Source organism: Pseudophryne corroboree, chromosome 7 (assembly GCF_028390025.1).
Source record: "Pseudophryne corroboree isolate aPseCor3 chromosome 7, aPseCor3.hap2, whole genome shotgun sequence".
Taxonomy (NCBI): Eukaryota; Metazoa; Chordata; class Amphibia; order Anura; family Myobatrachidae; genus Pseudophryne; species Pseudophryne corroboree.
In genome coordinates, this window is record NC_086450.1 from 451,318,363 (window position 1) to 451,330,181 (window position 11,819).

The 11,819-nt window shown below is 43.5% G+C and overlaps 1 protein-coding gene across 1 annotated transcript; it reads left to right on the forward strand.

Moving 5' to 3' along the window:
• The first annotated feature begins 1,250 nt into the window (after positions 1-1,250).
• LOC134945635 (uncharacterized) lies at positions 1,251-5,576 on the forward strand. Its single transcript, XM_063935059.1, has 3 exons — positions 1,251-4,292; positions 4,616-4,756; positions 5,511-5,576. The coding sequence occupies exons 1-2, from the start codon at positions 1,948-1,950 to the stop codon at positions 4,635-4,637; spliced, it is 2,367 nt and encodes a 788-aa protein (XP_063791129.1). The 5' UTR covers positions 1,251-1,947; the 3' UTR covers positions 4,638-4,756; positions 5,511-5,576.
• The last annotated feature ends 6,243 nt before the right edge of the window (positions 5,577-11,819 follow it).

Below are 11,819 nucleotides of genomic sequence, written 5' to 3' on the forward strand. Positions count from 1 at the left end.
TTTGAAAGTATCCGGTTTCTTTGTAGGAACAAAGGACAGTCCTTTATTCAACACTGACAATTCATCAGTTGTAAGAGAGCGTGATGACAAATTGAAAACTATGTTTTCTTGTTCTTGGCTCTTTTGGACTTTCCTTGCCCATTGTCCACCGCGGCGGGTGTAGGGCCTTTTTTGAGCTCTCTTGCTGCTCTTGTAGTGACCCCCGTCGGGGGTTTCCTCCCGTTTTTTGACGAAGATGTTGCCCCTGCACATTCTGTGTCGCTAGATGACTGGGCGCTCGAATTGTCTGTATCCAAATTAAATCTCTTGTTACGTCGGTATTTGGGCCTCCTGTTTGACTCGGTGCCCCGATTGTATACCCATGAATAAACTTTATTTTCCTGGTAATCTCTGTCCACAGTAATTCGCTTTGTTTTTTTGAATTGAATGAGGTCCAGGCGATATTTGTCGATGTCCGTGGTCAATTTGTTTAGTAGATCGTGAGATGTTTCCCCCTCTAAAACTGCAGAATGACTTGCTTCAAATTTAGCAATTTTATCTCTGGCTAGAAGAAGCTCTCTGCGAGATTCCTCTATAACCAGAAGAATCAAATCATAGGAGCACTTGTTTAAAACCGCGGCCCAACGCCTGCAGAAATCAGGATTATGCCGTCCTATTGTGGGAATGTTGCGGATGCGGAAACCACGGGGAATTTTCTTTTCCCTGTAGTAATCTGATAAGGTTACTCCGTGAAAATAAAAGTCTATTTCCCTTTTCTTCAGTCTGTTTAAAGCCAGGAAAATCTGTTCAGGCGTCTCTCCTCCACAAGCTTCCTCCAATTTGTCTGTAAATAGAATAGCCTCAGCTTCTGTGTCTGTAAGACTTAATCCTTCTCCCACCGGGAGTGCAATGTTGCTGTAGCCCGGTATTGAATCTGCTGAAGACATGCTATTCCGACCAAACTTTTATAAAAGTTTTATATTTGTATATTACAGATGGTCTTGATAAAAGGGCAGCAGCCCTGAAACGTTGATCACATTACTGTGTCTGCGCATTTATTAAGTCTTCATGAGTGCCAGCTTGTTTTTGGAAATATTGAATTACTTATTGGAGCAGGGCACCGGAGCATACACTGCATTAACCTCTGGAGTGCTGGACGCAAATTGGACATATACATAGTGCTTTTCTGGTTATTACCAGACAAGACTGTCCGGGCACCCAATTTTTGGTAGACTTATATTTTTTCACTTCAAGATCACTTGCACGTTTTTAACAGTTTATTGGTTGGAATAGCATGTCTTCAGCAGATTCAATACCGGGCTACAGCAACATTGCACTCCCGGTGGGAGAAGGATTAAGTCTTACAGACACAGAAGCTGAGGCTATTCTATTTACAGACAAATTGGAGGAAGCTTGTGGAGGAGAGACGCCTGAACAGATTTTCCTGGCTTTAAACAGACTGAAGAAAAGGGAAATAGACTTTTATTTTCACGGAGTAACCTTATCAGATTACTACAGGGAAAAGAAAATTCCCCGTGGTTTCCGCATCCGCAACATTCCCACAATAGGACGGCATAATCCTGATTTCTGCAGGCGTTGGGCCGCGGTTTTAAACAAGTGCTCCTATGATTTGATTCTTCTGGTTATAGAGGAATCTCGCAGAGAGCTTCTTCTAGCCAGAGATAAAATTGCTAAATTTGAAGCAAGTCATTCTGCAGTTTTAGAGGGGGAAACCTCTCACGATCTACTAAACAAATTGACCACGGACATCGACAAATATCGCCTGGACCTCATTCAATTCAAAAAAACAAAGCGAATTACTGTGGACAGAGATTACCAGGAAAATAAAGTTTATTCATGGGTATACAATCGGGGCACCGAGTCAAACAGGAGGCCCAAATACCGACGTAACAAGAGATTTAATTTGGATACAGACAATTCGAGCGCCCAGTCATCTAGCGACACAGAATGTGCAGGGGCAACATCTTTGTCAAAAAACGGGAGGAAACCCCTGACGGGGGTCACTACAAGAGCAGCAAGAGAGCTCAAAAAAGGCCCTACACCCGCCGCGGTGGACAATGGGCAAGGAAAGTCCAAAAGAGCCAAGAACAAGAAAACATAGTTTTCAATTTGTCATCACGCTCTCTTACAACTGATGAATTGTCAGTGTTGAATAAAGGGCTGTCCTTTGTTCCTACAAAGAAACCGGATACTTTCAAAAATAAAGTGGACTTATACAAATTCGGTCGGAGGCTAAGGCTAAAGGAACATTATGGTGATAGTCCCTCATTATCAACACAGGACATTCCCCTGCACAAACCATCTACTTTTGACCCAGTATCCTCTAACAATAACATAAAATGCTTTATTAATTATATGAATACTGTAATTGAGGAGCCACAGTTGAACCACAAGTTTGATTTCAATAATCTGTCCTTGGAAGAATATACAGCTTTGAAAAATCTAGCTGGTTACAAAGATATCACAGTCCGCTCGGCGGATAAGGGCGGAGGTATAGTAGTCCAGGACATGATGTCATATAAGGCTGAAGTATACAAACAGCTTGCGGATGAAACTACTTACCAGGAGTTATTCTCGGATCCAACATCCACGTTTAAAGCAGAAATAGATGACATCTTGAACAAAGCAGTGGAAGACAACATCATTAATTACAAGATAAAAGAAACATTAACACAGGACTGGCCGATTGTTCCAGTTCTGTATACGATCCCTAAACTTCATAAAAATCCCGTGAACCCGCCAGGAAGACCTATAATAGCGGCAAGGGATTCCCTCTTCTACAACATTTCTAAATACCTAGATTTTTTCCTGCAGCCGGTTGTACAAGACCAAAAGGTCTGCCTGAAAGATACTACGGCCTTCTTGTTACAATTGGAGAAGCTGTCACCATTGCCAGAGAACTACCTGATGTGCACCATAGACGTGATTAGCTTATATACCAACATTCCCCATCAAAGAGGTATCGAAGCCATCAGACGTTACATCACAGGCAGTCACAAATATAAAGGTCCAGACATCAATTTCTTCATTAAGCTATTGGAGCTTACTCTAACACGAAATTATTTTATTTTTGATGGTAGATTTTTTCGGCAATGCTCGGGGTGCGCGATGGGGTCTTGCGTGGCCCCGAGCTTTGCAAATATTTTTATGCGAGAAGTGGAAAACGACCTTTTTCTATCTAATCCTAATGTAGCGGGGAGTATTAAAGCATACTTCCGCTACATAGATGATATATTTGTATTATGGTCAGGATCGCAAGAGAGTTTCCAACAGGCCATGTCTGACATTAACCAGTTGGATGACTCTATTAAATTCACATATTCTACCAGTTATGAAGAAATACATTATCTAGATGTGGCTATCAATCAAGATCATCTACACCACTTGCATACCTCTTTATTTGTCAAAGAAACTGATAGAAATACTACTCTGCATGCTAACAGTCACCATCCGCCGACCCTCAAATGGGGATTGCCATATTCCCAATATATGAGGATCAGACGCATCTGTAGTGATCAAGCTGAGACTATCAAACAGATGGACATCATGACACGAAAATTCATTGAAAGAGGTTATAAACTCAAATTTTTAAAGGAAGCCAAAAGCAGAGCTTTGAAGCATGATAGAATAAGCTTATTAAATAAAATCCAAAGTACAAAAAAACCGGACTTCATAGTTTGGACTCAAGACTTTTCCACCACCAGTATGAGTACTATGCAGAAGGCCAAACAAATTTGGCCCATTATCACTCAAGACAAACAACTACAGTCTCTTAAAGGAGCAAAGATTTTACCCTCTTATCGAAGAGGAAGAAACATCAAAGATTGGGTGGTACATAATGACGTTTCTAATCTTAAAGTATCACCGCCTGGCCATTTCTTGACAAGGAAGCCAGGTAACTTTAAATGTCTTGGGTGTACCACATGCAGCAGTTTGGAACCAGGTGCCGTTTTCCATCATCCACGCTCTGGAAAGGAGTTTAGGATTAAACGACCTTATACCTGCACAAGCCGATATGTGATATATTACATCAAATGCCCATGTGGGTTATTATATATTGGCAAGACTATTCGCCAGTTTAAGGAAAGAATAGCGTTACACCGATCCAGTATACGTGCGGCTTTAGAGGGACGGGGCTCTGACCAGCCGGTAGCCCGTCATTTTAAGGAGCTACAACACAGTATGTCATCCATACGCTATAAAATCATTGATGGAGTCCCTGAGTCCCCAAGGGGAGGGAATCGAGGTCGAATCCTACTTCAAAAAGAATCCTGGTGGATACATACACTACAGTCCGTGAAGCCTTTTGGACTTAATGACATTCTATCATTTACCAGCTTCCTATAATTTGTTATAATAGCACTGCCTTTTTCCACATGTTTGCCTAGATATGAATCAGGATATAATGGCAGCACTAGGTTCCTTGAACATCTGATATTACTATGCTGTCTCATTTAGATGCAAAACATTAGTTAATGTGCCTCTTTAGGATAAAAAGTGTGTTTACTTGTGACATATTATATTAGCTTACAGTTCATTAGTCCGTCCAGACCTATAGTGCTGTATGTATTGCGGGTCACGATTGAATCTTTGCTACATGTTTTTATTTCTATAGTTGTAACGGGTTACTATGGTGATGGGACGTCACTAGGATCCTCCACGCCCCCCCTATGATGCTGGGTCGCCGGCGCGGGTGCGCGCCAATGACGTCATCGGCTCAAGGAGGGCGCCGTGGAAGCAAGTGCACGAGGTGATGGTAAGGTATAAAAGTTTTATATTTGTATATTACAGATGGTCTTGATAAAAGGGCAGCAGCCCTGAAACGTTGATCACATTACTGTGTCTGCGCATTTATTAAGTCTTCATGAGTGCCAGCTTGTTTTTGGAAATACTGAATTACTTATTGGAGCAGGGCACCGGAGCATACACTGCATTAACCTCTGGAGTGCTGGACGCAAATTGGACATATATATATATATATATATATATGCTCCGTTACACACACCCTCTGTATCCTCTATGCTCTGTCACACATCTATGTGGCCCTCAGACACAACTGTAGCAAAAGATGCAAAGAAGGCCGCAACTTCGTACTATCAGGCCCTATGAGGAGTGATCCCACCCCCTCATCAGACCCCACCCCCTCATCGGACTACACCCCCATTAGGGCTGCTCTGTTAAATTTCCCGAGCTGGTTTTCCATACCAATCTGCTCGTGTATGTGTGCATAAGTATGTGTGTACATATATATATATATATAATTTTTTATTTTGGAAAAGTTTATGAAACACATCACTAGGGCTCTTGCTTTGCCTTCTGTTGGCTGAGAATTGAAGTCCATTACTGATATTGGTCTGATGTAGTTGTTGTTCTTCCTATTGTTAAATATATCTATAGAATTAATTATTGCAATATAATGTACTTGCCCCAAAGATTAATAATAATTTATTAGCTATGATCTAGCTGTAGTTTGATGACACATAGAGGCAGTAACTGTTCCTGTTTTACAGCCGGCGCCCCTCGGACACTCCTGTGGTGCGGGAAAGGCCAGCAGACTTACACCGGGGAATCAGGGATTGGATGAGTAAGGTAAATATAGAATAATTACCTGTAAGTAATGTTTTGTTATTCTGTATAGGCAGATATGATCTTCCTCCCGTAAGCAGCGATAGGGGGCACTGTGCTGTGCTAACGTATTGCTCTTTATACATCCTGGTGTGATTTAGCTCAGGACAGTGGCAGCTACATGTAAAAGTGACACATAACATGCAGAAGCATGGGAATGTCATTGTGCAGTCTGTCAACGTGTACACAATAATAGTGACATTGGGGAGTGTGGGATGAGCAGAGAGGGATTGGGGAGTGTAGGAGACGGTGTGTGGGATGAGTGAGGATGGATTGGGAATGTAGGAGAGGTACTGTGGAATGAGTGGGGAGGGATTGGGGAGTGTAGGAGTAGTAGTGTGGAATGAGTGAGGAGGGATTGGGAGTATAGGAGGAGTGTGGAATAAGTGGGGAGGGATTGTGGAGGGTAGAAGAAGTAGTGTGGGATGATTGGGGAGTGTAGGAGAAGTAGTGTGGAATGAGTGTGGAGGGATTGGGAATGTAGGAGAGGTAGTGTGGAATGATTGGGGAGGGATTGGTGAGTGTAGGAGAAGTAGTGTTGTATGACTGGGGAGTGTAGGAGAAGTTGTGTGGGATAATTTGGGAGTGTAGGAGAAGTAGTGTGGAATGAGTGTGGAGGGATTGGGAATGTAGGAGATGTACTGTGGAATGAGTGGGGAGGGATTGGGGAGTGTAGGAGAAGCAGTGTGGAATGAGTGAGGAGGGATTGGGAGTTTAGGAGGAGTGTGGAATAAGTGGGGAGGGATTGGTGAGTGTAGGTGAAGTAGTATGGGATGATTGGTGAGTGTAGGAGAAGTAGTGTGGGATGATTTGGGAGTGTAGGGAGAAGTAGTGTGGAATGATTTGGGAGTGTAGGAGAAGTAGTGTGGAATGAGTGTGGAGGGATTGGGAGTGTAGGAGAGGTAGTGTGGAATGAGTGGGGAGGGATTGGGGAGTGCAGGAGAAGCAGTGTGGAATGAGTGGGGAGGGATTGGGAGTGTAGGACAAGTAGTGTGGAATGAGTGTGGAGGGATTATAATAATAATAATAATAATTTTTATTTATATAGCGCTCTTTCTCCAACAGGACTCAAGGCGCTTTACAGACATCAAAAACAATGCACATAATACAGAGGATTTGAGTAATACAACAATAGACAAGCAACACAGACATAAAAGAAAACCTTAAGCCCACAGAAAGCATAACGCAGGATTGGTGCAGGCATTTTGGGTAATAACTTCCAAGGGTTGTGTATTCCACCCTTATAGGTACCAAGTGCAGCAGCCGTCTTGGGCGCTAAGCGTAGGATTACCCAGGGTGGAATAGTCCACCCCTAGAAGAGATGACACAAAATGGGGGTGATTTCAGAGTCCTACAGTTTAGAGTAGGGTTCCAACAAAACCACAAGGTCCATGTATTTTTCATCCCATCCACAAGTGTACCATATGGGGCAGCCATGTTGGGCGCACTTTGAAGGTTACACTGTGGGAGGTGAGCCATACAAGGGCCAAGTTCATATATGGGAAAACTGATGCTTATGTAGTAGTATGATGTACCCTGCATGTAGGGCACAATGGAAAGGTGTGCAATCAGTGGAGGTAAACATTACAGGAAAAACACATGGTGGGGTGAAGCGAGCAATGGAAAGAAAAAAAACATAATAGCAGGTAACTAGTGGCAGAAGTAGGAGTGGGATAACATTTTGATCAGATCTTAGTTCGGGTGGGTAGGAGAATGAGGGGGGCATACTCAGACGCAATGGGGATGTCCCTGCTGATCCTGGTCCTGGTGCTCTGCCCCCACAGTTCCCTGTTCATCTTGATGGTTAGGCCCAGGGGCAGACTTGATGTTCTCAGCCAGAGAGGTGGTAAGCCTGGTCTTGGTGTTCTCATGTTTGAGGCGAGGAGAGGCCACATAAAGTTCCAGAGTTTTTAGGTTGTAATGCAGTCCTTCTGTTAATTTGTAAGTTTGTTTGACTTCTGTTTTCCTTCGGTTTAACACAGGTATAACACTGCTATTGATATTAGCTGCCACTTAATAACTAGCCACTTTATACACTAGCCACTGCAACGTCCTTATAGGCCTGACGTCCTATACTATACTGGTTAAGTAAGTCTACAAACACATGCTCTTTGTGATTAAAACCCCCTCCCCCACACAGCAACCCTCCACCAAAAGGTGATAATCAACTACCAAATGTGAAATCTAAGCCCCAGTCAATCGCAAAGTTTTTGCTGACTACAGATATTAATCCACTTAACAATTTACAAAATATATCTTTTTAGCAATAAACACACAGTGATCAGCTCTCTGCTGTAGTTACCAAATATATCTTTTTAGCAATAAACACACAGTGATCAGCTCTCTGCTGTAGTTACCAAATATATCTTTTTAGCAATAAACACACAGTGATCAGCTCTCTGCTGTAGTTACTATATCTTTTTAGCAATAAACACACAGTGATCAGCTCTCTGCTGTAGTTACCAAATATATCTTTTTAGCAATAAACACACAGTGATCAGCTCTCTGCTGTAGTTACTATATCTTTTTAGCAATAAACACACAGTGATCAGCTCTCTGCTGTAGTTACCAAATATATCTTTTTAGCAATAAACACACAGTGATCAGCTCTCTGCTGTAGTTACTATATCTTTTTAGCAATAAACACACAGTGATCAGCTCTCTGCTGTAGTTACCAAATATATCTTTTTAGCAATAAACACACAGTGATCAGCTCTCTGCTGTAGTTACTATATCTTTTTAGCAATAAACACACAGTGATCAGCTCTCTGCTGTAGTTACCTGTTGGTGAAAAGGAGAGACAGGAGTCAATTCCAAATATCAGTTGAAGATGCAACCAATGAAACACAGGTATAACACTGCTATTGATATTAGCTGCCACTTAATAACTAGCCACTTTATACACTAGCCACTGCAACGTCCTTATAGGCCTGACGTCCTATACTATACTCTTGGGAATGTAAGAGAGGTAGTATGGGAAGGGATTGGGAATGTAGAATAGGTAGTGTGGGATGAATGGGGAGGGACTGGGGATTGTAGGAAAAGGAGTGTGGGATGAGTGGGAAGGGATTGGAGTGTGTTGGAAAAGTAGTGTAGGATGAGCAGGGAGTATAGAAGAAGGAATGTGGGCTGAATGGGGAAAGATTAGGTAGTGTTTGAGAAGAAGTGGGGAGTGTAATATAAGGAGTGTGTGATGAGTGGGGAGGGATTGAGGAGTGGAGGAGGCATTTGGGATGAGTGGGGATAGATTGGAGAATGTGGGATGAGTGGGAAAGGATTGGTGAGTGTAGGAGGAGTGTGGGATGAGTGGGAAGGGATTGAGGAGTGTAAGAGGCATTTGGGATGAGTGGGGATAGATTGGAGATTGTGGGATGAGTGGGGAGTGATTGGTGAGTGTAGGAGGAGTGTGGGATAAGTGGGGAGGAATTGAGGCGTGTAAGAGACATTTGGGATGAGTGGGGATAGATTGGAGAATGTGGGATGAGTGGGGAGGGATTGGTGAGTGTAGGAGAAGGAGTGTGGGATGATTGGGGAGTATAAGCGAAGGAGTGTGGGATAAGTGTGGAGGGGTTGAGAAATATTGGAGGAATTTGGGATCAGTGGGGATTGGAGAGTGCGGGATGAGTAGGAAGGGTCTGGAGTCTGCGGGATGAGCTGGGGGGGGGGTATTGGAGAGTGGGATGAGTGGGCAGGGATTAGGGAGTGTGGGATGAGCAGAGAGGGATTAGGGAGTGTGGGATGAGAAGGGAGGGATCGGAGTGCGTGGGATGAGTGGCGGGGGGTATTAGGGAGTGTGGGAGGATGGGCAGGTGAGCAGACAAACGAGATGATGTTGGGAATGGTATGAAGTTTGGGAGCATATTTACTTAGCAAATGAAAGGGCTGTGCTGTAAGGATACATTTATTCTGATCAGTTATTTATAAAGCACACATGTTATGCAGCACATTCTAGAGACGTTTTCTCATTCACACCATTCCCTGGCCCATGGGAGCTTACAGTATAAATTCCGCACACGGACAGCTCTGCAGTGCCTGAGGCGGCCCCATGGATACTTCTTCCTGTGTATAACACTTTCATTGTGGCCTACGTTCATCATTAGGGAAATACACAATGCATTGACAGAAGTGTATTATATGTTGTTGTGACTTCTCTCTGTTATTATAGTCTAACCCTGGCAGCGATGATGGAAGACCAGACAGCAGTAAAGGTAACATCTCCAATATTCCATATAATCTCTGCCGGGTAATACAGTGACCAGGGTTAGCAACCCACTATGCTACTTCTAACATACCCAGAACCTGAATAGTTGTATCTAATGGGATGGTCCGGGGGATAGACTATGGGATTCAGAGGATGCTATAGGAGACTGCAGCTAGAATAGACTCTGGGTGTTGTGGTTTACTTGGTTGTGCCCGCTGTAAGTCCTGTGTTGGCCATGGCACTGAGTGCCCTGCGTCTGTGTGCCCGCACGGCCACTGAACACGGGCATCATTACATCCGGCCCCAAGTGTTAGATTGCAAGCTCATTTGGGCAGGGCCGTCTTTACCTTCTCTGCTATGTCGTTGTACGCTATCTGTGATCCCCATGATGACAGCACTGCATAATATGTTGTTACATTATACATAACGAATAATAATAGTATGATGATGATAAGACCCTGGAATATAGAGCAGTAGGCTGGGCGTATTGATAGATGGATATAGAGCAGAAGGCTGGGCGTACTGATAGACTGGGATATAGAGCAGTAGGCTGGGCGTATTGATAGACTGGGATAGAGAGCAGTAGGCTGGGCGTATTGATAGACTGGGATATAGAGCAGTAGGCTGGGCGTATTGATAGACTGGGATAGAGAGCAGTAGGCTGGGCGTATTGATAGACTGGGATATAGAGCAGTAGGCTGGGCGTATTGATAGACTGGGATATAGAGCAGTAGGCTGGGCGTATTGATAGACTGGGATATAGAGCAGTAGGCTGGGTGTATTGATAGACTGGAATATAGAGCAGTAGGCTGGGGGTATTGATAGACTGTGATATAGAGCAGAAGGCTGGGTGTATTGATAGACTGGGATATAGAGCAGTAGGCTGGGGGTATTGATAGACTGGGATATAGAGCAGTAGGCTGGGGGTATTGATAGACTGGGATATAGAGCAGTAGGCTGGGGGTATTGATAGACTGGGATATAGAGCAGTAGGCTGGGTGTATTGATAGACTGGGATATAGAGCAGTAGGCTGGGGGTATTGACAGACTGGGATATAGGGCAGTAGGCTGGGTGTATTGATAGACTGTGATATAGAGCAGTAGGCTGGGCGTATTGATATACTGGGATAGAGAGCAGTAGGCTGGGCGTATTGATAGACTGGGATATAGAGCAGTAGGCTGGGCGTATTGATAGACTGGGATATAGAGCAGTAGGCTGGGCGTATTGATAGACTGGGATATAGAGTAGTAGGCTGGGCGTATTGATAGACTGGGATATAGAGCAGTAGGCTGGGCGTATTGATAGACTGGGATATAGAGCAGTAGGCTGGGCGTATTGATAGACTGGGATATAGAGCAGTAGGCTGGGCGTATTGATAGACTGGGATATAGAGCAGTAGGCTGGGTGTATTGATAGACTGGGATATAGAGCAGTAGGCTGGGTGTATTGATAGACTGGGATATAGAGCATGACAATGTCTATAATATTTGTCCTATTAAAAACACGTTAAAGGTTAAAGAACACAGTACGCAATTGGCGCAAAAAGTACCGCAAGGGTACTCCCTTAACTATACCTTAAGGAATGTACTTATACTGTAAACATTTGTGCAGTGACAATGTGTAGATGTAATGCAGTGTAACCTTATTAACTTAAAAGCTGTTTGAGCGTCACCGACGCTCTGTGAATACTTAACACTGTAATAAATACACAACTACCGGGCTTAGGGTCTAACGCCTTATATGAATGTTATACTTGCAAAAGGAATAATACAGTACAAGTCATACACTACAATATAACATAGACTAACTAACCAGGAACACAGGAAATACAATACAATACAATACTATTACGTTTAAGGGAAAAAATGAGGGAGAAAGAGGAGAAGAGAGAGAGAGAGAGAGAGAGAGAGAGAGAGAGAGATATGGCTCACAATAACTATAAAGACAATATGGTTGCAGAGAAGCTTACACATGTGAGGAACAATCGCTGCG

Coding starts and splice junctions, on each gene's coding strand:
- LOC134945635 (XM_063935059.1), top strand. CDS start 1,948: ATGTGCAGGGGCAACATCTTTGTCAAAAAACGGGAGGAAACCCCTGAC. Junction 4,293..4,615: donor TGGTGGATACATACACTACA/GTCCGTGAAGCC, acceptor TTATTTCTATAG/TTGTAACGGGTTACTATGGT.